We start from the raw sequence: 25,041 nt of genomic DNA on the forward strand, positions 1-25,041 counted from the left end.
GATCACCATTGGGATTAACGGGATCACCATTGGGATCACCGGCCCCACCGCCCCGCGCGCACCTGCCTCCCGCGGGGAGCCGCGCATGTGGAGCGCACCACCGCGGCCCGGGACGTGGGGGGGGCCGGCGGCCAGAGCGGGTTTGTTTATACAGGGGCCGGGGGGGGCGGCATCAGCTCCGCTCCCCCGCCATCACCGCCCCCCCCCCTCCCGGTCCGTTCCACCCCCCCCCCCCCGGCACGAATGGTCTGTTCCTCGCGCTCTATTTAACCCGCGCCGCTGCCGCACCGCCGGCCCCAGCCCCGACACCGGCGGCGCGCTCGGTGCCACCGGAGGCTCCGCGCTGCGGCTCGGTTGGGCTCGGGCACCGCCGCCGCCTTCGCGATGCTGCCCCTCGGCCTCCTCCTGCTGCTGCTCCTCGCCTGCTGCGGGGCCGCCCGGGGAAACCTCTCCCGCGACGGTGAGTGCGGGACCGGGCACCGGCGGGACCCCCGCACCGCTCCGCACCCCCGCACCGAGCGACAGGTTGCGGGCGGCGCCGCCGTTATGTGGGTCACGGCGCGCCGGGACCTGGCGGGGGCTGGGGTTGTTATGGGGGGGGGGCTCAAGGTCACGGCGGTGCCGGTGCTGCCCCGCCGGGTCCCCCCATCCCCGCGCACCGCCCGGGGCGGGGCCGGGGCGGCGGAAGGTTCCAGACAGGCCCCGGCGGGCGGCGGCGCGGGTGGAGCCGCGGGGGGGGCGGCGGCGGCGGCGGCGGGCGGAGGTGCCCCGGGGATGGCGGAGGGGGGGGGGGACGGACACGGACACGATCCCCCGGGTCCCTCTGGTCCAGCCCGGTGGGAGCCCCCCCATCCCCATCCCCCGGTGTCCGCTCCGCATCCCGCCGGGATGCCCGGAGCATCCATCCGGTTGGCTCCACGCACGGGGCTCGCTGGAGACAAAGGGTGTTTACCCGGCGTTACGGCACCGCGGGCGAGGCAGGCGATAACGGCGAATGTCATTTTGGGGAGGGCTGGGCAATGGCAGCACCCGGTTCTCCATCACCGTCCAGCACCGGAGCCGCGATTCCGGCTGCGTTCTCCATGATCCAATGGCCGGGAATGTGTTTGGATGAGGAGCAGGTCGCAGGGAGCGGCAGCAGCGTCTGTGTTTTGGTGTGGGGGGGGTGTTGCAGTGGGAAAGGCTCCAACCGCTGTCTGAGCCCTTGCCTGTGGCTTGCTGGAAGCAGGGAGGCAATTCCAGCTTGGGAATGGGCTTCCCAGGGCTGCTGGGGTGGATGGAGCGTGCTGCGGTGGATGAGGGGTCCAAGCCCCATCGCTGTGCTGGAGGAGGTGGTTGTCACGGGCAGAGCTGCTCCGGGGGCTGGTGCTGCTCCATGGCTGCGTTCCCATCCACGAATCCCAGGGTTTATTCTGGTTCTGGCCACGTAACCTCCCACAGGAGCCAGCGAGAGTCACAGCGTGTGTGGGTGCTGCCCGGCCCCATAGCACGGAGATAGCACCATGGGGATGCTCAGCACCCCAGGGTGCTGCCTTAGGAGGGGTGGCTGTGACCTGGAGCCCTGTGGTCCTGGGGCAGGACAGGGCCGGGATGATGACACTGCAGGATTTCATCCTGCTGCTGGGGCCCAGCCCTGGCCATGAGCTGCCCGGTTCTCCATGTCCAACACAGAGAGACCCCACAAAGCCTTTGGGAGCAGAGGGGATGGATGGATGGATGGAAGATGCTTGAGAAGCTGCTGGTGTGTCTCAGTGGTCAGCGCCCCTCAGCATGGCATTCCAGCCGCCCCGCAGCACCCTTCCCAAAGCAGGGATGGGGAAACCATCTCCTCTCCTTGACGAACCCTCTCCCAATGCTCCAGATTCCAGAGCTTCCACCATGGCAGAGCCCAGCAGAGCTCCTGGGAGTCTCCCTGGTGCTGGAAGCTGGTGCCTCCCCCCCCGGGCTGTGTGTGCTTGGCTGGGGTTGTGCTGCTGTCAGCAGATTGCTCCGTGTTTGGGTTGGGTGCGTGGTTGGTCTTGCTCCGAGGATTATTCACCCCCGGAGTTGTGTAACCCCTTTGTTTGAACAGTGCCCGACTGTTGTCCCATGGGAAGCCACCATGTGCCAGAACCCGGCTTCTCGGGGCTGGTTCTGCCTGTACTGGGTTGGATGGGATGGGGATGGAGCATCCTGGGATGCAGCTCACCCCATGGGGAGCTGAGCTCCGGTCTCGCTGTACCAGAGCTGCTCCGCTCATCGCTTGCATTGCTCCTGCTGGGAGAAGCCTCAGTGCTGAAGGTCCTGGAGCTGGGGCTGCCTGGTGGGGGGGAGATGGGGCAGCTCTGTGTGTGTTGGTGCCTTGTGCCCCATGGCCCCGCTGGCTGAGGATGCTCTGGAGCCAGGCAAGGTGCTTGCAGGGACGCAGGTTCCGGCTGGCCCCATCCCATAAGGTTGTGGTGCTCGATCAGAGCACGGAGGAGCTTTCTCTGCCCTGTGCTTCCAGATGGTGTCCTTCCAGTAGGGAATCATCTCCCCTGGGTGGGAGCAGGGGGAGGTTTGGGGTCCCGCAGGGTTTCCCCATCTCTTGCAGTTGATGGTCCCGTGGTCCTGAAGCTCTCAGGAGGTGCCAGCTCTGCTCCTGTGGGGATCTGTGACCTCCTCCAGCCCATGGCATCAATGGGATGAGCCCTGGTGTGCAGGGCTGGGTGGTGGGAACGCATCGTTCCACGCTGCCCCAGAGCTCTCCATAGGCCTTACAGCAGGGCCACCCCAGTGAGGTGCAGGCGTTGCTCCATGGCCTGATCCTGGGGGATGGATCGGCTGCCCGTGGGAAGCAAGGGATGATCCCAGGGTGAGGATGTTGGCTGGGGCAGAGCATCCAGCCACTGGCACAATGCATTAGGCTCAACGGGGAACACTGGCTTTGGAGACAATGCATGGGATCAAGTGGTGATCCCGCTGCATACCCAGACAGTGAGGGATGTGCTGGCATCACTGCCGCTGTCCTGAGCATGGGATTGGTGTTTGGCTGCTGAGGACAAGGGGGGATTTGCTGGGAGCTTCCTGGCTGGAGGAGGAGGAGGAGGAATTCCCAACAGACCTAAATCACCTCCAAGTGTGGGCACCATCCTTATCCGGATGGAGATGGAGGGAAGAGCCCAGGGTTCCCTGCCTGGGAGGTCTCCTGCATGCTGGATGCTGCCTCTGCTCCCTCTGCTTGGAATTCTCGCCTTCCAGAGGTGTTGGGATTGCCGGAGTAACCGGAGGCGTCTACATCTGGGTGCTCCCACCAAGGTTATCGCTTGGTTCCACTGGCCCGGGTTCAGCCTGGTTTTACCCCATCCATGGTGCCAGCAGGGTGAGGAGGAGCAGGATGCAGGTGCCTTTGGGGTGGTGGTCTCGGAGCTGGGTGTGATGCTCCAATGGATCCATTTCCCCCTGGATCTATGTGGCAGAGCGGCACAGCTCCCTGTGCCGGTGCCTGGGTTGGTACCACCGGTGCCTTGTCTCCATCGGAGCCCTTCTGCAGGCTCCTTCCCCAGCCCCAGCCTGGCCACCGGCCGCGGATGGAGCGGCACAGATTGAGCTGCCTCCTCCATGGGGCCTCGGGGGCGATGCCAGCCCCGTCACAGCCCTGGAGTCAGATGCATCGGATCCTCCTCCTCCTCCTCTCCATTACTGGGTCAGCTCAGCTTGAACCATCTGGTCCAGTTCCCTCCTCCCTGCTCTTGGCCAGGGCCCTGCAGCCATGGAGTGAAGCAGCAGCATCACCTCCACCTCCCCTTCATCACGCAGCAATGAGGGGGCTGCAAATCGCCTCCTGCCCCGGCACCTCCATCCTCTTCCCAGGGCAGGTTGGGAATATCCAGCCTGGAATAGTGGGTCTCAGCCCCATGGCAGGGGTTGGAACTGGATGAGCTTTAAGGTCCCTTCCCACCCAGACCATTCTGTGATCCTGTTCCATGGGGCTCTCCCTCCTGCTCTGAAACAGCTCCCACTGTGGTCCCCCCCGAGGCAGGGGGATGGATTGGATCCGGGCTGGGCTCGGATGCAGTGATGCTCTGTTGTGTTTGGGATGCCAGCAGCACTCAACGCAGCCGGGATGCAGAGAACCGGAGCTCGGTGCTAAGGGAAGGGCAGGGATGTGTTTAACCATTCCAGTCACCTGCCTGGCGTCACGCTCTGCCTCCGGTGTGATGCTGAGGGTACCAGCTCCCACCGCCCGGGGACTGCGGCGGCATCGGCTCTAACGTGGATGGTGGCATCTTTCCTGGTGACCCTGTCGCTGTGAGACCCTCCTCTTGGTGCTGCAGGGACCTGCCTCTTCCTCAGGTGATGCTCCAGGCCGGGCTCCACCTCCTCTTCTTCACCTTAAATGCTTCAGGCAGTGGATTTACTGGCGAGCCCCATGCAGGGCGTTATCTTCAGGCCAAAGCTTTTGTGGCTGCTTCCAGGCCTTGGTTTCCAGGGAAAAGCAGGAACAGGTTGTGCTGTGTTCAAGGCCAGGCTGGACACAGGGGCTTGGAGCAAGCTGCTCTATGGAAGGGGTCCCTCCCCATGGCAGGGGGTTGGAACTGGATGAGCTTTAAGGTCCCATCCAACAGAAACCATTCCAGGATTCTGGACTGAGTGGCTGCAAGCAGATGCTGTGCAGGAGCCGGGATCCCTTCCTCACACAGGACTGATGGTACCAGAAGACAGGGACCCCATGGCCCTATGAGGATCTGTTCCCCAGCGATGGGATGTGTTTGGTTGTGTCCATGCCTGGTGCTCCTTTCCATGCCATTGCTCCATCTCCCAGCCTGATGGGGACAGATGGTCCTGGTGGTGTCTTCAGACCCCTTCAACCTGAGCACACAGACACAGCTCAGCATCACGGTGCTTCCCTTGGGGGGGGGGGGTTAGGGTTAGGGTTTCCTTTCTTTGGGATGCTGGGGGTGTCACCTCCAAACAGGACAGACCCTGCAACCACAGCGATGACCTGGTGGGCCACAGCCAGTGCTGAGAGCGCTTCCCATTGGGCATCCATTGCGATATGGGGACTCCCAGGACTGGAAGTTACCTGGAAGACCAGAGCAGAGCTGAGCCTGTATCCTCACCCCTTGAAACACCTCTTCCCTCCCATCCTTGCGGGAAGGCAGGAGGAGGCATCGATGCGTGGTACCCGTGGATGCGTGGTACCCGTGGATGCGTGGTACCCGTGGATGCGTGGTACCCATGGACGCGTGGTTGGGGTGGTTGGGGTGGTTGGGGTGGTTGGGATGGTACCCATGGATGCTCTGTCCCCTCGGGTGGGAGCTGCCGGGGCTTCCCCATGTCCTGCTCCCGTTACAGCCTCATTTGCTCCTTGGGCAGAGCTCTGGAGCATCCGGATGCCTCCAAAGCACGGAGGGAGCGACATTCCAGGGCATGGGAAGCGGCGGCTCCCGCGACGCCTCGCTGGGCAGCGGGAGAGCCTTAAACCAGATCTGTCAAAGCAAAGAGCTGGTTCCCTTGGCAACAGCCGTGCCGGAGATTGGCCTTGGGCTGGGAGCGAAGGAACAGGCTCCAAAGAGGAGTTATCAGCTGTTTGCTGTCAAACAGGAGGAGGGTCAGCCCTGCCCATCAGCTTCCCATGGGAAGCAGCCCCCTTTGCGGATGGATTTGATGCTGGGGATGCATGGTCCAGAACAGGGCTTCCCCCCTCTCATCCCTGCCCAAGGACTTGGAGCTTTGGCTTTTGGCTGCTGGTGGTGGCTGCATCCTCCCATCCAGGTGGCCTCAGGAGCACTGGGATTCCCTGGTGGTGCCTTTGTGGAGCCCCCAGACCCGTGTGAATGCTCAAACCCAGAGCGGAGCCGCTGCCATCAGGGGTTCTCCAGCTCCCATCCCAGCAATGGGGCTGATCCAGCCCCGGAGCACTGGGACATGGTGGGGGTGTGAGGAGGAGGATGGGGATGGAGCATCCTGGGATGCAGCAGCACTTGGAGCCAGCCTCTCCTCTCCTCTCCTTGCTGCTGATGGGTTGCTATGTGCTGGCCCCAAGCCATGCCCATGGGCAGGATCTGTCAGGGGTGATGCTGTTCCCAAGCCCTGGAAGGAGGATGCAGCTCTGGAATCACCCAAGGTCAGGTCCTGGTGCCCCTTGGAGCCGGACCCTGCTGCAGGAGCAGCAATGGGGTGGTGGAGGCTTCAACCAAGCATCTTGTGTGGCCTTAGGAGAACCTCAGGGCTGTGATGGGGAGCTGGGTCCTTGCGCTTTGCCCTTCCCTGGGGATGCATCCGGAGAGAGGATCCCAGGTCTGTGCGTGGGGATGGGAGCTGGGCTCTGGTATGGACAAGCACAGCCCCAAGCTGGTCCAGCGAAGGATGCTGGAGGTGCTGCAGGAGGCTCCGTGCCCTGTGCTTCCCAGAGGGATGAATCCCATCCCTGAGGCCGGATTCCAAAGGCAGCCATGGAGGGAAGAGCATGGAGCAGATGCACCGAAACAAGAGCAGGTTTTCCCTCTCTAACAAAATCTGGAGCGAGTCTGGAGAGGAGGAGCTGGGAGTGGGGCTCAGGGTATCCCAGCCTGTGGAATTGCAGCTCATCTGGTGCAGCAGATGTCAGAGCCCATTTGGATGGGTTTGGAACCCACCTTGGCCAGGATGCGGCTGGGAGCGGAGCTCTGCAGCTCATGTGGAGGGGAGGATTCAAACCCAGGCTCGGAGGAGATCCCTTGCCTTGGAGAACGTCTGTCAACAGGGAAAGGTGGGATCTTTGTGCTGGAACCAGGCTGAAGAGGAGGAAAGGGACAAGAGCGCTTTGGGCTGTGGGTCAATGGCGCTGGGGGGGTGGCTTTTGGGGCTGCTTCTGCCCTATGGAAGTGCTTTTGCAGCCCTCTGAGGGGCTCAGGATGGATGTGCCCAAGTCAATCCTACCTGGAAGCGCCTCCTCCAGCCTTTGGCAGCCCTCGGTGAGCACTTTGCCCCGCTGAGGTTGGTGTGGATGCACCATGGAGGCTGCGATGCTGCTGCTTCCTGCATCCCTGAGGATGCTCCAGGTGATGAACCAGCTCCTGGGAGGCAGAGGGATGTAAAAGCCCCTGGAGATGCGGTGCTGCAGAGGGTGTTTGTGGCTGTGTAGGAGCTGGGGTGGCCCCTGGGACAGCAGGAGCAGCAGCTCTGTCCTGCCAGTGGGCAGATGGTACCCAAGTGTCCACCACGTCCTGGGCTCACAGGGGCTGGATGAACCCTTGTGCTGGGAAGAGCTGGAAGCGTTCACTGCAGCCGGGTTTCCAGAGCATCCTTGTGCCCCTGGGATGCTGCTGGGACCGGGGGTGATGGCTCCGAGGCCAGAGGAGGCCATGGGGATGCTGCGAGGGCTGGAGCAGCTCCCATAGGAGCCGGGCTGGGGCAGCCTGGAGAAGAGAAGGAGCTCGATGAGCTTTAAGGTCCCTTCAACCCAAACCATTCCATGGTTCCATCTCGCTCCATTGAGCCTTTCCCCATACCCGGGTGATGCTGGTGCCGGTGTTGTTAAGGGATGTGGCCTGCTCTGGGTGGGTTTTGCTGTCCTCAGCTGCCGTTGGAGCGCTTGCAGTGGGGACAACAGCGACTCACAGCAGCCTCATCCCAGCATTGCAGCCGGAGCAGGACAAAGGCTTCGTTAACCGAGCGGAACCGGGATAACAGCCCCGGCTCAGGGATCCCAGTGTGGGACGTGTCCCCATGGCCTCACATCGATCCCAGGCAGGGGGCAGCAGCAGAGCTTCACCATGGGAATGCCTTTAATCCCGTTTGGAAGCATCTGTGGTAGTGGTGGCTGCTGGGAGCGGGCAGAGAGGGATCCGTGCCATTCCTGGAGCTGGATATCCCTAGGAACCCACGGCAGCATCATCCCCCTCCATAACCTCTTCGCTCCATCCTGCTCCCTGTGGGAATTCCCATTAGGAGTGGAACAAAGCGTTCCCCTTCACCATTCCAAGCGGGAAATGGGCTGGAGCTGCTTCCACCCCTCTCCTGGTAACGGGCAATGGGAAGCAGGGAAGCATGGATGTGACATCCGGCTGCATGGGCAGCATCCCACAGGGTGCTGAGGCCATGGCCCTGCCTAAATGGGAGGGAGATGATGTGAAGCCCCTCGACCCCTGGGTGCAGCAGTGTCCATGGATGGAGCTGGATGAGGAGGGAGCGCAGCGGAGCCCGTGTCCCCCTTGTCCCTGCAGCTCCGCTCGCTGGCACATCCCTTGTCCAGGAATAGTTGTCCTTGGGGGATACCTGATCCCGGGGCTGCTCTTCCCTGCCCTTGGCTGCTGGAGCCCTCTGAGGAGCCACAAGGAAGGACAATTCCCTAGGTGAGGAAGCACAACCCAGTGTGAGCAATAGCACATCCCCTTAGGAATGACAGGGAGCAGGCCATGGGCTGTCCCCCAGTGGATTTCAATGGACCATGGATGCTCTTCCTGGAGGTGGCCAATGGAGCATCCCATGGTGTGGGGTGCTGGTGGGAGCCCCAGTTTGCTGCTGCTGGGGTGCTGGAGCAGAGCTTCCCGCATCCCAGGGTCCCTCCTGGTGTATCCCTGCTCCTGCCTGGATCCGCTCATGCCTGGTGGGCACCAACCAGCTCCTGCATCTGAAGTGGGCTGGATCTGAGTGGGAAAGCAGGGCTGGTCCGTGCCTGAGAGCAGGTCCCTGTTGTCCCCTTTATCCTCTCCATGCTGCCACCCAGAGCAGCTGAACCAGGGGAACCTCATCCCCTGCCCCAGCCGGGCCATCCGGGGCTTGGGATCAGCTGGAAATCACCTTTATCCCAAGCAAGCTGTAACCCTCTGTGTCCCAGGGGCTTGGGGCCTGTTCCTCCTTGGGTGCTCAGTGATGCTGATGGATCCAGGCCCCCTTTAACCCATCCCTTCTGTGCCCAGAGAGCCAGCCCACGACGTCGGATGAGACCGTGGTGGCCGGCGGTACCGTGGTCCTCAAGTGCCAAGTGGAGGATCCCGATGACTCCTCGCTGCAATGGTCCAACCCTGCCCAGCAGACCCTCTACTTTGGGGAGAAGCGAGGTACAATTGGGAATTGGGATGGGAGAGGCACCACGGGGCAGAGGGAGAGTGGTGGTGATGGTGCTGAGGGTGATGCTCACCCTGTTCCCCACCTCCATTGATGCCACCTGAGCTGGTAGGGGGATGTGGTACCCAGCCTCTCACTCACCCCTTGTCGCTTTGCCCCAGCCCTGCGGGATAACAGGATCCAGCTGGAGAAATCCACCCCCAACGAGCTGACCATCAGCATCAGTGACGTGGTGCTGTCGGATGAGGGGGAATACACGTGCTCCCTCTTTACCATGCCCGTGCGGACTGCCAAGGCCCTGGTCACTGTGTTGGGTAAGGCTGCTGCCCGTGGCCTGCATCTCCTGCTGCCCACCCCCTGCCTGCAGGCTGCTCCCCATCCACTGCATCTCTTGCTCCCCATCCCCTGCCTGCAGGCTGCTGCCCGTGGCCTGCGTCTCCTGCTGCCCATCCCCTGCCTGCAGGCTGCTCCCCATCCCCTGCATCTCTTGCTCCCCATCCCCTGCCTACAGGATGCTGCCCATTCCCTGCATCTCTTGCTCCCCATCCTCTGCCTGCAGGCTGCTGCCCATCCCCTGCATCCCCTGCCTGCAGGCTGCTGTCCATCCCTTGCATCCCCTGCCTGCATCCCCTGCCTGCAGGCTGCTGTCCATCCCCTGCATCCCCTGCCTGCAGGATGCTCCCCATCCCCTGCATCCATCCCCTGCATCTCTTGCTCCCCATCCCCTACCTGCAGGCTGCTGCCCATGCCACCATTCCTCCGTGCTGCTCCGCATCCCTCACCCCATTCCCTGGCTCCAGTGTCAGTGCCCTCAGGGCAGCGCTCACACAAACCCCCCCCCATGCCCCCGTTGTGCTCCCACCTCCTCCTGCCCCAGGAGTCCCCCAGAAGCCGCAGATCTTCGGGCACGAGCAGCCCATCGATGAGGAGAAGCTGGCGCACCTGACCTGCCGCTCCTCAGGCAGCAAGCCTGCAGCACAGCTCCGCTGGAGGAAGGGCAACAAGGAGCTCAAAGGTGGGTGCCCAACACTGCGGGGACCCCATAGGGCACCATGGACCGCGCTGTGGTACCCTGCACCAAGGGATGCTCCGCATCAGTGCCAGCATCACCCGCATCCATCACCTCTGCCCCTCCCCTGTGCCCTCCCTGCAGACGAAGGCACCGAGGTGGTGGAGGATCCCAATGGGAAGACCTTCACCGTGAGCAGCCGCGTGGAATTCCGGGTCACCAAGGAGGACAACGAGGCCGAGGTGACCTGCACCGTGGACCACGAGTCGCTGCAGAACGCAGAGAGGTCCACCACGCAGAAGCTGCAGGTTCACTGTACGTGAATGGGGGGCAATGGGGACAGGGCAGGGGTCTGTGGGGAAGGGGACAGGAGATGGAAGAGCCTCAGCATCGCCACAGCTCAGCACCATCGCATGCGTGGACGTGCAGTTGTTGTGTGCGTGGGTGCCTGCATAGTGTGGGGCAGGGGGGTGGGCTGCTGGTGGGGTCTGTGTGCTGCATAGAACAAGGTTTTGGGGTGCTGGCTGGTCCTTGCAGGCCATGGAGCTGGGTTTTGGGGTGCTGGCTGGTCCTTGCAGCCCATGGAGCAAGGTTTTGGGGTGCTGGCTGGTCCTTGCAGCCCATAGAGCTGGGTTTTGGGGTGCTGGCTGGTCCTTGCAGCCCATGGAGGAAGGTTTTGGGGTGCTGGCTGGTCCTTCCAGCCCATGGAGCAGGGTTTTGGGATGCTGGGGGTCCCTGTGCTGCACAGAACAGGGATTTGGGGTGATGGCTGGTCCCTGTGACATATAGAGCAGGGTTTTGGGGTGCTGGCTGGTCCGTGCAGCCCATAGAGCTGGGTTTTGGGGTGCTGGGGGTCCCTGTGCTGCACAGAACAGGGATTTGGGATGCTGGCTGGTCCTTGCAGCCCATAGAGCTGGGTTTTGGGGTGCTGGCTGGTCCCTGCAGCCCATGGAGGAAGTTTTTGGGGTGCTGGCTGGTCCCTGTGACATATAGAGGAGGGTTTTGGGGTGCTGGGGGTCCCTGTGCTGCACAGAACAGGGGTTTGGGGTGCTGATGGCTCCATGCACTGTGTGGAACAGGGTTTTGGGATGCTGACCGGTCCCTGCAGCCCATGGAGCTGGGTTTTGGGGTGCTGGCGGGTCCATGCACTGTGTGGCACAGGGTTTTGGGGTGCTGACTGGTCCCTGCAGCCCATGGAGCTGGGTTTTGATGTGCTGATGGCTCCATGCACTGTGTGGGGCAGGGTTTTGGGATGCTGACCGGTCCCTGCAGCCCATGGAGCAGGGTTTTGGGGTGCTGGGGGTCCCTGTGCTGCACAGAACAGGGTTTTGGGGTGCTGATGGGTCCATGCCCTGTGTGGATCAGGGTTTTGGGATGCTGACCGCTCCCTGCAGCCCATGGAGCTGGGTTTTGGGGTGCTGATGGCTCCATGCCCTGTGTGGCACAGGGGTTTGGGATGCTGACTGGACCCTGCAGCCCATGGAGCTGGCTCTTGGGGTGCTGGCGGGTCCATGCCCTGTGTGGGGCAGGGTTTTGGGGTGCTGGCCCCTGACGCTGCCTCTCCTCCATCCCCAGACAAGCCGACAGCGAAGATCGAGCCGCATCCGCAGTACCCGCGGGAGGGCGAGAAGCTGCAGCTGCAGTGCGATGGGCAGGGCAACCCCATGTAAGGACCCCCCCTGCCCCTCGCTCAGCCCCATCAGGTCCCATCAGCTCCTCCTGCTGCTGCTGGGTCCCTAAAGCAGCCTCAAGGTGATGGAGGTGGCACTGGGTGGGCTCCAGGCTGGGCAGAGCCCCTGCGCTCTCCCTGGAGCAGCGGATCCATCCCGGCTTGTTTAGATGGGATGTTTCATGGGATCATAAACTGGTTTGAATGGGAAAGGACCTTAAAGCTCATCTGCAGCCATGGCAGGGACCCCTTCCACTGGAGCAGGATGCTCCCAGCCCCTGTGTCCAACCTGGCCTTGAGCACTGCCAGGGATGGGGCAGCCACAGCTTCTCTGGGCACCCTGTGCCAGCGCCTCAGCACCCTCACAGGGAAGAGCTTCTGCCTCAGAGCTCAGCTCAGTCTCCCCTCGGGCAGGTTCAAGCCATTCCCCTTGCCCTGTCCCTGCATCCCTTGTCCCAAGCCCCTCTCCAGGTTCCTGCAGCCCCTTTAGGAGCTGCTCTGAGCTCTCCCCTTTAAGCAGCCTCATGGAGCTGTTTCCCTCCTGTTTAAACCCCCCCCACATCCACTGCAAGGCTCTGCCCCAGCCCCGGGGCCGGTTCCTCACCCTGATCCCATCCCACAGCCCCCAGGAGTTCCTATGGGAGAAGGAGGGCAGCGACGCTCCCCTGCAGCTGAGCTCCGACAGCGTCCTCATCTTCCCCTTCCTCAACAAGAGCGACAGCGGCACCTACGTGTGCACGGCCACCAGCTCCATGGGCAGCGTCGTGGCCAAGTACAACTTGGATGTCAGCGGTAAGAGGGGATGGCTGCGTGTCCCTCTGTGGGATGCAGGGAGGGATGCAAGGATGCAGGGAGGGAGCGATGGATGCAGGGAGGGAGCGATGGATGGATGCAGGGAGGGATGGATGGATGCAGGGAGGGATGGATGGATGGATGCAGGGAGGGATGCAAGGATGCAGGGAGGGAGCGATGGATGGATGTGGGGAGGGAGGGATGGATGGATGCAGGGATGCAGGGAAGGATAGATGCAGGGATGGATGAAGGGGTGCAGGGAGGGAGGGATGGATGCAGGGAGGGATGGATGGATGCAGGGATGGATGGATGCAGGGAGGGATGGAGGGATGGGTGGATGCAGGGAGGGATGGATGCAGGGAGGGATGGAGGGATGGATGGATGCAGGGAGGGATGGATGCAGGGAGGGATGGATGGATGGATGGAGGCAGGGAGGGATGGAGGGAGGGATGGATGGATGGATGGATGGATGCAGGGAGGGATGGATGCAGGGAGGGATGGAGGGATGGATGGATGCAGGGAGAGATGGATGGATGCAGGGAAGGATAGATGCAGGGATGGATGGATGGATGCAGGGATGGATGGATGGATGCAGGGAGGGATGGATGGATGGATGAAGGGAGGGATAGATGCAGGGAGGGATGGATGGATGCAGGGAGGGATAGATGCAGGGAGGGATGGATGGATGCAGGGAGTGATGGATGAATGCATGCAGGGAGGAAGGGATGGATGTATGGATGCAGGGAGGGATGGATGGATGCAGGGAAGGATGGATAGATGCATGCAGGATAGATAGATGCATGCAGGATGGATAGATGCATGCAGGGATGGATGGATGCATGGATGCAGGGATGCAGGTGCGTGTGTGCAGCTCGGTCCCTGCTGCCTCCGCTGGGCAATGGGAGTGGATGCACTGGGGGAGCTGCTGCACACCAGAGCCTCTGGGACAGGAGCAGAGGCTGCTGCAGCTCCCGAGCCTCTGTGTGATGCCTTCATGAGCCAAAGAGCATTCCCAGCAGGCTCCAAAGCACGAGGTGCCCTGGCAGCCCTGTCCCGTGCTCCCTGAGCTGCTGCTTGCGCTGCATCCCGTGTTGCATCCCGTGTTCCTGGCGTGTGGCATCCCGTGTTCCTGGCGTGTGGCATCCCGTGTTCCTGGCGTGTGGCATCCCGTGTTCCTGGCGTGTGGCATCCCGTGTTCCTGGCGTGTTGCATCCCGTGTTCCTGGCGTGTGGCATCCCGTGTTCCTGGCGTGTGGCATCCCGTGTTCCTGGCGTGTGGCATCCCGTGTTCCTGGCGTGTGGCATCCCGTGTTCCTGGCGTGTTGCATCCCGTGTTCCTAGCATGTTGCATCCCGTGATCCTGCATGGGAAGGGGCTCGGTGCTGTCCCCACACCACGTCCCCCTGCCCTGCCTGTGCTCTGCCACCGTGTCCTTGTGTCCTGCTGTGTCCGAGCTCCGTGTGCTGCCCATGGAGCAGAGCTGCTCGTGCTACCACCCCCCTGTGTTGGTTTGGTAGGAGCCTGTTTCCCTCTGGATTTGGCCTTGGATTTGGGGTTCTCCTCTTTTTGCCACCTCTCTTCTCTCTCTTCCATCCTTGGACTTCATCTTCCCCCTCTCCTCCATGCTCCAGCTTTTCCCTTTCCCATCCCATCCCATTCCCTCCCCTCCTGTGTTGGGCACCCTCAGAATCTCCCCCCTCCAATGTGGCTGGGGTAGACGCAGTGCATGGCAGCAGCGGCACCCAAGTTCCTCTGTCCTGTTCCTCCATCACCCCCATATCCCCCCCCCATCCCTGTGGGTCTGAGCTCTATGCAGGGACCAGTTTTGTGCTGCCAAGGGCGCTCAGCACCCATCCATGGGCTCAGCACCATCCGCAGGCGCGTGGCAGCCAGGACTCCAGCATCCCTCACCCACTGGGTGCCCCAGCACATTGAGGCTCAGTCCCCTTCCCAAACTCTCCCTCTTTTGCCCATCACTGGAGCATCCGGATGCTTCCCAACGTCGGCAGCCCCAGGCAGGAGGGTCCCATGGGGCCGTGACCAGGGGATGCTGGAGGGCAGGAGATGGGATGATGCTCGGAGCAGGACCCATGGCCAAGGAAGGGGGGGCCAGAAGGAGCCCCTGAGGCTGGGCTCTGTTACCCCCCCCCCCAGGGTTGATTCGTGTCCCTGTGTTCTTATCCTCCCCAGATCTTCCCCAGCTCCCCACCCCACACGTTCACTCCACTCCGGGCCCTTCCCAGCCCATCTCTCATGCTTCCATGGCCACCGCTTCATCCTTCACTCCAGCTCCCATCCAAGGTACCGTAAGCTCCTTTTCTGTCTCTTTACGGATGCCAGAAGCTCCATAGGAGGACAGGGACCCACTCACACCCCAGGTGCCCCCCTGGGGGCTGCTCTGTGCTCTTGTGTGTGTGCATGGGCTCTGCAGCCACCATCCAGCCCCAAGGGGTCCTGGCTGCCCGTGAGCTTTGTGTCCATGTGGAGCGTTGTCCCTGTGTCCCGTTTGTCCCATCCCATCCTGTCCAAGTGCTTCTGTGGCTCCATCCCCTCCCTGAGCTGATGGGCGCAAGGAGCGAGGAGTGGAAGGAGGATTCTCCCTAATGCAGCATCCCAGGACTTGGGGTGCAGATCCCAACGTGGAGGTACCCTGGGCTGTGCAGAGCATGGTCCCGGTGCCGCCGCCAGCCAAAGGGATGGGCTTCCCCATCGCAGCTCATCCACAACCGGCACCGGTGGCCGTTGCTTTCCCCTCCTCGCTTCCCCGCTGCCTCCTTCCCTTCCCACCCTCCCTCCTTCACCCTGGTGCGCGTCAGGATGGGGCTGAGCCGGTGCTGCAGCATCTCCCCCTCTCTGCTCTATCAGACGCCAGCCCCGTGCCCTCGACGTCCAGCACGTACCACGCGGTGATCGGCGGCGTCGTGGCCGTCATCGTCTTCCTCCTGCTCAGCCTCCTCATCGTCCTGGGCCACTACCTGATCAGACACAAAGGTACCGAGCGCGTGGGGCTGAGCCCCACACGTGGGGTGTGGGGCAGGGGTGAAGGGGCAGCTCCGCATCCCAACGGCGTCATCCCGGAGCCCTCCCGGGCTCCCCGTGCCCGCGGTGGCACCAGCATCGGCGCGGAGATAACGCAGCGAGTCCTTGGAGCTGGGGAGCACCAGGTCCTGCCCTGTTCCTCCATCTCTCCTTCAGGGCTTGGTACCCACCACCGAGCCCTCCCCGCTCCATCCCTCGCCTTCCTCCTTCCCCTCCGCCACTTCCATGTCCCCATCCCTGGACTTTTCATCCGCCCGGCAGGTATGTGCATAAGACACGGGGAGACGGTCACATCCAGACACCGGCCAAAGCCAGCAGAGGTGATGTGTGAGTAAGAGCCCCCCACCCTGCCCTCGAGCCCGGCCCCTCGCCGGAGCGCTCCGCATTCCTTAGGGACCACAGGGATCGGGCGGGAGGGCAGGAGAGGCAGCGTCACCGACAGGCTCGGGATGACAGCGAAACCCTCGAGCTCCATCCCCATCCCCATCCCCAGTGACTTTTCCATTGCAGGCCAAGCCCAAAGGACTTCCCCATCACTTCCATTGTCCAGCCCTGGGGCTCTGCCCCTCTGCCCTGCTCGGTGTGGGAGCGGGGTGACAGCAGCACCCCAGTGTGACACCGAACCCTTTGTGTGTGTGTGTTTATCCCCCCCCCAGGCACATACCTGACCCACGAGGCCAAGGGCTCGGATGATGCCCCGGATGCCGACACCGCCATCATCAACGCGGAGGGCGGGCAGGCGGGCGGCGACGACAAGAAGGAGTATTTCATCTAGGGCTGAGCGGGACCGAGCGAGCCAATGGAGCCAGCGATGGCGATGGAAACCAGAGCACGACCCTAACCCATTGCACCCCCTGCACTTACAGCCCCGGGCTGAGGGATGCGGGACAGGGGAGCACAGGAGCCACCGGCCTGAGCCGCGCCAATGATGCTTGAACTTGGCCAACCCCTGGTTTCCAGGAGCGGCGGCCCCGGCCCCGCTCGCTTGCTTTGCGCCTCCATCCCCGTGAGTGAGCGATTCCCCCTCCTTCCTTTGGACCTTTGCTTTGGTTTCGTGGCTGCTCTTTTGCTTTGGGCCCTCGGGTGGGAGCCTGGGCTGGGGTCGGTGTCGCTCTTTCCTTCGTTTCGTTCCAGTTTGGTTTCTTTTGAGGTATCCAAGGATAAAATCAGCTCCGGGCTCAGGGCGGCCCCGGTGTCACCAGCGCTCGCCCATCCGGAGCCGGGATCCCGGTGTTCCCTCCCGGATACGGCTGCTGCTGCGTGGTGGTGGGATGGGAACCGGGGCATCACCGCCACCGGGAGGGAGCCCAGGCCCCTTGCCCTGATTTTATCCTTGGTGGTTCTTGTCCAACAGTGTCCATATGGGAGGAAGCTGTCCTCGTGTGGAACGTGTGTGAAGGGGGATGAGCTTCCAGGGTGGGATCCGCTGAGCCCCCGGAGAGACTGGGAGCTGCTGGGATTGCAGCTCCCCGGTCCCACCCCAGCGGGAGGGGGGAGGGAGGAGCTTTGGGGGCGAATCCAGAGGAAAAAGGGCCCCAACTTTATACCAAGTCCATTGGGAACCATCTATTCCAAGGTCGATTCACAACCATCTATTGAGACGTTCAGTGCAGGAGGCCACCGGCCCAGTGCTGGACCCGCGGGAGCTGAGCTGGAGCTGACCAGGGTGGCACAAGGGCGAGGAGAAGGGGCTCCGATGCTGGAGCATCCCCTTCCCACCCTGTCCCCGTTCCCGGGTGGATGGGAGATGGGAAAAGGCCGTTTCCCTCCTGGCTCCAAATGAAACACCCGGGTTAGGATCCCGAGGGGTCTCTGAGGAGGTTGGGGGGGTTCCAACCTCCTCCTTCCTCTTCACTGCCTCTTCCAAGGCAAATCCAAGCAGCTTTCCTGGCCCTCCTCTTGATCCCCAGATCGTGGGCTCATGTGCTCCAGCATCCAAGGAGCCAGGGCTTGGTGCTCTCCCTTGGGATCAGGCTCTCCAGCCTCCCGGGATCGCAGCATCTCTTGGTCTGGACACAAGGGGAGCTGCCCATTGGTTGGGTGCCCCTTGGATTTCGGGTGGGCTGGAGGAGGAGAATCCTTTGGGAACCCTTGGTGGGTGGTGACCTCATCTTGGAGGTGGAGGAAGAGCTCCCATCCTCCGCCATGGGGCAGGGGTGTCCGTGGGGTACCAGGTCTCCATGGGGAGCATCGCTCCCATCCAGACCCCATGAGCACATGGCAGGAGGAGGATTCCCATGGGGAAGCCCAATATGGAAGGAGCAGGGGCTCAAGGGGGTGAAGGAGTTGATGGTGGGACAGGATGAGGCTTTGCTGGGTGTCAGGAGCACCGAGCACCTATGAACGTGTGGCCCGGTCCTCGGCTGAGGATCTCCAACCTCCACTATTGAACAGACGTCATTCCTTCAAATCCAAACACAAGGATGTGATTCCAGTTGGAGTTCAGTCTCTCGAGTCTACGTGTTGTAGATGATGTGAAGAAAGCCCCAACCTGGGGCTCTGGGTGGGAAGGGGGTGACTGCTCCTAAAGGGCAGGAAGGTGGGAGCTGAAGATGGGGAGGTTCGTGTCCCTTTGAGGCTTCTGTTCCAGGGCTCAATCCAGTCGGGATTTGGTCTCTTGGAGGTGTTTTATGGTCCAGGATGGAGCCAGCAATGGATGGGCCTGGTGGTGCCCATTGTCCTGCTGCGGCGAGAGCAGGAGCCAAAGGGCTTTGGAGGATGGAAGGGAGCAGCAGTGAGGGCTGATGGAGCCCCGTGGTGCCTGTGAGAGTGATGGGCACACCAGGTCACCCATGTGGGGACACGGCCACGGGGACACATCGGGGTGCAAGGCGATGGAGAAGCCACTTTGTGAGTGGTTGAATGGACCATGGCGAGGGTGAGGTGTGGTGGTGAGCACACCGTGTCACGATAGGGGGTATGTCACGACGGGTGCCAGTTGTGAGCACATCAGGGTGAGGGGTACCCCCTGTGCTGGTCCGGTTGTAGGTGGCACACTGGGTCCAGGAGGAGCTGGTTCACCTTGTCCTAAGCCCAAGAGGTGACGTGGGCCAAGGAGGGGGTGAGGACCTTGATGCCCCTATGGGGGTGACAGCACCCGGTGTCACCACCTTGCCATTGCCACCAGGGCCACCTCACCCATACACATTGGCTTCCAGCCCCATGGCCACCCTGTGCCCATCACCAGGACATCGGAGCCGGGGCTGCAAGTGGACGGAGGAGGATGCAGCCGGGATGTGGCAGCTCCAGCTCGGCTCCGGCCGCTTCCCACCGGCACTGAACTCTCAATAGACACGAAAGCCATATTTGTAGGGAGCTCTGGAGACGCCGTGGGGCGGCAGCGGGACGGGGCAGAGGACGGGCTGTGTCGTTGTGCTGTGTTCGACGTGTTATGTACATAAGGGGAGCCAAGGGACGTCGATGTGACTTTATAACCTTTTAATATCCTGTGCTAATCTCGGAAAATAATCCTATAAATATATCTGGATTACACACACGGACCTGCCTGCGCCTCCTGCTCTGCTGCGCCCGCTATGGGGGGAGCCGGAGGGCACCGGGACAGGGACAGAGCTCAGCACCCAAAGCATGGTCTGGATCCAGCCCCATGCACCCCTTTTCACCCCAAATCAGACCTTTTCCTGCTCCCAAATCACGCCTCTCAGCCACAGCACCCTCCAGGATGCTCCCACTATGGATGAGGATGGTCCCACCATGGATGAGGATGCTCCCACTATGGTTGAGGATGGTCCAACCATGGATGAGGATGCTCACACTATGGTTGAGGGTGTTCTCATCATGGATGAGAATGTTCCCACTGTGGATGAGGATGTTCCCACTATGGTTGAGGATGGTCCCACCATGGATGAGGATGCTCCCACCATGGGTGAGGATGCTCACACTATGGTTGAGGATGTTCTCACCATGGATGAGAATGTTCCCACTATGGATGAGGATGCTCCCACTATGGTTGAGGATGGTCCCACCACGGATGAGGATGCTCGCACTATGGTTGAGGATGTTCCCACCATGGATGAGGATGGTCCCACTGTGGTTGAAGATGGTCCCACCGTGGATGAGGATGTTCCCTCCATGGATGAGGATGTTCTCTCCATGGTTGAGGATGCTCCCTCCATGGATGAGGATGTTCCCACTATGGTTGAGGATGTTCCCTCTATGGTTGAGGATGGTCCCTCCATGGATGAGGATGCTCTCTCCATGGATGAGGATGGTCCCTCCATGGATGAGGATGCTCTCTCCATGGATGAGGGTGTTCCCTCCATGGTTGAGGATGCTCCCACCATGGATGAGGATGCTCCCACCATGCACAGTGGCCACCAGCCTCCCCCCAAGCCACATCTGCTGCCACTGCAGCACCGGGAGCCTGCGCTTCCCCCCCACTGATCCCATAGGATCCCATTGGGGCATCCTGCGACAGAGCAGCTGATTTCCACACCATCCCCTCTCCTCCTGCGCTGCCCCCCCGGCACGCTCCAGGCCGGCACCCGGAGCATCCACACATCCCATTCACACAATACCTGATGAGCTGGAGCTGTTCTGCCAAGAAGCCGTCGTTTCCTGCCCCTGCCTCCCCGTCCCAGTCCCACTCCGGTGCCTTCCCGGCAGCGGGGCCCCCGCTTCCTCCAGGCCCTGGCAGTGGGAATTGCCCGCCCGGTGCAGCCGCTCTTATCTCCTGCCCGCAGCCATCACCTCCCTGCGGCGGGAGGAGCCGGTGGGAGAGCGCTCGGCGCCGGGGCTGTGGAGGCCCCCATTGGACCCGGAGCTGTCCCAGGACCCCCATCATGGGCAACTGCATCCCAGTGGTGAGTGCATGTGGCTCCAGGGGCATTCCCGGTTTGCTGGATGCGGGAGGAGGAGCAGCAGGGACAGGGTCCCTGCAGCGTGGCCCTCACTGATAAGTCCCTGCTCGGATCCCGTGGCACCGGTTGGGGCACATCAGGATCCATCCCATTACATCTCATCCACAGAGCCCCAGCCTCCTGGAGAGCAGGAATTCCCTGCTGGACCTGATGGAGCTCATGGGCAACTTCTCCTCCTATGATGATGATGATGCCGGCAATGAGACCTCACTGGACTATGGGGCCGCGCCGTGCCATAACCAATACTGCTCCGTCTTCCAGCGCGTGGCTCCCCCGTTCCTGGCTGTCACCAGTGCCATGGCCGCGCTGGGCACCGCAGCGCTGCTGCTGGCACTGGCCAAGCGGCCCCAATGGCCGCAGAGCCGGGCGCTGGTGGCACAGTTGGCCATGGGGACGGGGCTGTTGGCTGCGGTGCTGCCGGCCGTGGCGCTGGGCATCGGGCAGGGCTGGCGGCTGGGCACGGCGCTGTGCCGGCTCATGCACCTCCTCTGGTACTGGAGCCTCTTTGCCCAGGGGCTGTTGGTGGCCTCCGGTGCCTGCGGGCGTTTCTGGTGCCGTTGGGATGCGCGGAGCCGGCGCTTGGCCGTGGCCGTGTGGGTCCTGGCGCTGCTCTTGGCAACACCGGGGGCTCTCACCAGCGGCACCGCGGCGGTGCCAGAGCCGAGCTGCCTCCGGCGCAGCGTGGACTTCGTGTCACCGGTGAACCTCCTGCACCTCGGCCTCTGCCTCGGCCTCTTCCTTCTGCTGCCGGTGGCAGTGCCCGTAGCCACGTTGGCCGTGCCGCGATGGAGGGCGCGATGGGCACCGGACCTGGCCGCGAGCTGGGTGTTCCTGGCGCTGTGGGTGCCGCACGGCGCGGCGCTGGCCACGGAGCTGCTCCTGCACAGCCGGGTCCTGCCGCAGACCTGCGGCACCTTCCAGCACTTTGACTACGCACTGGGGCTGAGCGAGGCGCTGGGGCTGCTGCACTGCTGGATGGGGCCCGCCGCGGTGCTGCTGGCTGCCCGGCTCTGCCATACCAGCACCGGTACCGGCCCCTCGGCCCACAGCATCGCTCCTGCCCCATAGGCAACACTCCCCCAGGCCTCAGGGAGCTGCTGCATCCCAGCCTTGCTGCCCATCTCCATCCCCTTCCCAACTGCTTGGGGATGGGCACCCCCATTCGCTCCATAGGCATCGCCCTGGGGTGCCTCAAGCATCTCCCCAAGGCCTCAGGGGTGCCCATGGGAGGGTTTGATGGGAAGCAATGGGGGGGGGGGGGTCCTTTCCTGACAAGCTGGGATGAGCCCCATGCTGGGAATTGCATCCAATATATACATGTACTGGAGGTGCTGCCAAGCTCAGTGAATGACCGGGGCTGGGGGGCACCGGGGGTGACATTCACCTCCGGAATGCCGAAGGACGGGAAGCGGGAGGCGTGTGCTGCTAAAGGAGCAGGAAAAGCTCATTATGGAGTTCCATGCCCATAATGAAGGTTATACCCAGTGCTGGCCAGAGCCCATGTGGAGCAGCCACGTGCGGTCACAAGGCACATGGAATGGGAGTGGATGGAGAGCTCTGGTGCCGATGGCTCCATCCTTGGGCTCCATCCCATAGGATGGGAGGATGGAGGTGAAGCCCCCCAGGGCACTGCTCCAGGGCTGCCCCGTGCAGGCGGGTGACCCAGGGCCCCGTGATGGCGTGAAATCGCTCCTAATGGAATGGGATTGGGATTGGGGGGGGGGGGGGGGTGCAATTCCCCTCCCACCCTTCCAGCCCATAAACCCAGCAGCTCCCAGTGCAACCACAGCAGCCGGGACCATGGCACCGCTGCGGCTCTGGTTCAGCATCCTGGCCGGGCTCCTGGGGACCGGGGCACAGGAAGGTACAAGGGCACAGGGACGATGCTGGGGATGGGGTCAGGCAGGACCAGCGGGGATGAAGGATGCTGGAGCCCGGCTGGGATCAGCAGAGGGGATGTCAGGGATGTAGAGGGTGGGTGGAGGAAGGCTCAGAGGGAACCACATCCCCTTGTTGTGTGTGTGTGTCCCCCACCCCAGACCTGTACCGCAAGGTGTTTGTGTTCCGCAACGACCCCAGCGATGCCTACGTGGTGCTGCGGGTGAAGCCGGAGCAGCCGCTGCTCAACTTCACCGTGTGCCTGCGCTCCTACACCCACCTCACGCGGCCCCACAGCCTCTTCTCCTACGCCACCAAGGCGCAGGACAACGAGATCCTCCTCTTCAAGCCCAAACCGGGCGAGTACCGCTTCTACGTCGGCGGCAAGTTCGTCACCTTCCGCGTCCCCGAGAGCCGCGGTGATTGGGAGCACGTCTGCGCCGGGTGGGAATCGGGCACTGGTGTGGCTGAGTTCTGGCTGGATGGGAAGCCCTGGCCACGCAAGGGGCTGCAGCGGGGCTATGCGGTGGGGCCGGAGGCGGCCGTGTTGCTGGGGCAGGAGCAGGATGCGTTTGGGGGGGGGTTTGACCTCTATAACTCGTTCTCGGGTGAGCTGGCCGATGTGTACCTGTGGGACACGGTGCTGAGCCCCGACAGGATGAGGGCGGCCTTCCAGTCCCTGCGCCTGCCGCCGGCGCTGCTGGCCTGGAGCAGCCTCAGCTACAGCATCAAGGGGGATGTGGTGGTGAAGCCGCGGCTCCGGGCGGCGCTGGGGGGATGAGGGGTGGGGATGCGGGGATGGAGCGGTCCCAACCCCCCCTGTGCCCTGGTACCAGCACCCCCTCACCTCTGCAGCCACCGGGAGGGAGCATCTGGGTGGGATGGAGATGGGAGCTCGGTTGGGATGGAGATGGGGGCTCCAATGGGATGGAGACGGGAGCTCTGTTGGGATGGAGATGGGAGCTCTGTTGGGATGGAGATGGGAGCTCTGCTGGGATGGAGACGGGAGCTCTGTTGGGATGGAGACGGGAGCGCTGTTGGGATGGAGATGGGAGTGCTGTTGGGATGGAGATGAGAGCTCCCATGGGATGGAGATGGGGGCTCTGTTGGGATGGAGATGGGAGCTCTGTTGGGATGGAGACGGGAGCGCTGTTGGGATGGAGATGAGAGCTCCGTTGGGATGGAGACGGGAGCTCTGTTGGGATGGAGATGGGAGTTCAGTAGGGATGGAGATGGGAGCTCTGTTGGGATGGAGACGGGAGCTCTGTTGGGATGGAGACGGGAGCTCTGTTGGGATGGAGATGGGAGCTCTGTTGGGATGGAGATGGGGGCTCTGTTGGGATGGAGACGGGAGCTCTGTTGGGATGGAGACGGGAGCTCTGTTGGGATGGAGATGGGAGCTCTGTTGGGATGGAGATGGGTTGGGATGGAGATGGGTTGGGATGGAGATGGGTTGGGATGGAGATGGGTTGGGATGGAGATGGGTTGGGATGGAGATGGGTTGGGATGGAGATGGGTGTGGGATGGAGATGGGTTGGGATGGAGATGGGTTGGGATGGAGATGGGTTGGGATGGAGATGGGTTGGGATGGAGATGGGATGGGATGGAGATGGGGTGGGATGGAGATGGGAGCTCTGTTGGGATGGAGATGGGAGCTCTGTTGGGATGGAGATGGGAGCTCCGTTGGGATGGAGATGGGAGCTCCGTTGGGATGGAGATGGGAGCTCCGTTGGGATGGAGATGGGAGCTCCGTTGGGATGGAGATGGGAGCTCCGTTGGGATGGAGGTGAGAGCTCCAATGGGATGGAGATGGGAGCTCTGTTGGGATGGAGACGGGAGCTCTGTTGGGATGGAGACGGGAGCTCTGTTGGGATGGAGACGGGAGCTCCAATGGGATGGAGATGGGAGCTCTGTTGGGATGGAGATGGGAGCTCTGTTGGGATGGAGACGGGAGCTCTGTTGGGATGGAGATGGGAGCTCTGTTGGGATGGAGATGGGAGCTCTGTTGGGATGGAGATGGGAGCTCTGTTGGGATGGAGACGGGAGCTCTGTTGGGATGGAGACGGGAGCTCTGTTGGGATGGAGACGGGAGCTCCAATGGGATGGAGATGGGAGCTCTGTTGGGATGGAGACGGGAGCTCTGTTGGGATGGAGACGGGAGCTCTGTTGGGATGGAGACGGGAGCTCTGTTGGGATGGAGATGGGAGATCTGTTGGGATGGAGATGGGAGCTCTGTTGGGATGGAGATGGGAGCTCTGTTGGGATGGAGACGGGAGCTCTGCTGGGATGGAGATGGGAGCTCGGTTGGGATGGAGACGGGAGCTCTGCTGGGATGGAGATGGGAGCTCGGTTGGGATGGAGACGGGAGCTCGGTTGGGATGGAGACGGGAGCTCTGTTGGGATGGAGACGGGAGCTCTGCTGGGATGGAGATGGGAGCTCGGTTGGGATGGAGACGGGAGCGCGGTTGGGATGGAGATGAGAGCTCCGTTGGGATGGAGACGGGAGCTCCCATGGGATGGAGATGGGAGCTCGGTTGGGATGGAGACGGGAGCTCTGTTGGGATGGAGACGGGAGCTCTGTTGGGATGGAGATGGGGCTCTGTTGGGATGGAGACGGGAGCTCTGCTGGGATGGAGATGGGGTTGTTGGGATGGAGATGGGAGCTCTGTTGGAATGGAGATGGGAGCTCCGTTGGGATGGAGATGGGAGCTCTGTTGGGATGGAGACGGGAGCTCTGTTGGGATGGAGATGGGAGCTCTGTTGGGA

The 25,041-nt window shown here is 62.4% G+C and overlaps 2 protein-coding genes across 6 annotated transcripts; both read left to right on the forward strand.

Moving 5' to 3' along the window:
• The first annotated feature begins 264 nt into the window (after positions 1–264).
• On the forward strand, positions 265–23,087 carry LOC133214531 (cell adhesion molecule 3-like). Of its 5 annotated transcripts, none has more exons than XM_061357485.1 (10): positions 267–460; positions 8,865–9,005; positions 9,174–9,326; positions 9,890–10,027; positions 10,166–10,336; positions 11,597–11,687; positions 12,313–12,482; positions 15,347–15,472; positions 15,782–15,847; positions 16,177–17,781. In XM_061357485.1, exons 1-10 carry the CDS (start codon positions 385–387, stop codon positions 16,293–16,295), a joined length of 1,251 nt encoding a protein of 416 aa, XP_061213469.1. In that variant the 5' UTR covers positions 267–384; the 3' UTR covers positions 16,296–17,781. The 5 variants fall into 5 exon arrangements, with proteins under 5 accessions (XP_061213474.1, XP_061213469.1, XP_061213471.1 ...); XM_061357487.1 differs by having other exon boundaries at positions 268–460; positions 15,782–15,840; XM_061357486.1 differs by lacking the exon at positions 15,782–15,847 and having other exon boundaries at positions 268–460.
• Positions 20,132–21,928, forward strand: ACKR1 (atypical chemokine receptor 1 (Duffy blood group)). The gene is made up of 2 exons (XM_061357492.1): positions 20,132–20,340; positions 20,506–21,928. The coding sequence occupies exons 1-2, from the start codon at positions 20,320–20,322 to the stop codon at positions 21,463–21,465; spliced, it is 981 nt and encodes a 326-aa protein (XP_061213476.1). The 5' UTR covers positions 20,132–20,319; the 3' UTR covers positions 21,466–21,928.
• Positions 23,088–25,041: the final 1,954 nt, after the last annotated feature.

This window comes from Neopsephotus bourkii, unplaced genomic scaffold (genome assembly GCF_033783945.1).
Source record: "Neopsephotus bourkii isolate Nb327-2 ecotype Australia unplaced genomic scaffold, CSIRO-AGI_Nbou_v1 NB_904, whole genome shotgun sequence".
Taxonomy (NCBI): domain Eukaryota; kingdom Metazoa; phylum Chordata; class Aves; order Psittaciformes; family Psittacidae; genus Neopsephotus; species Neopsephotus bourkii.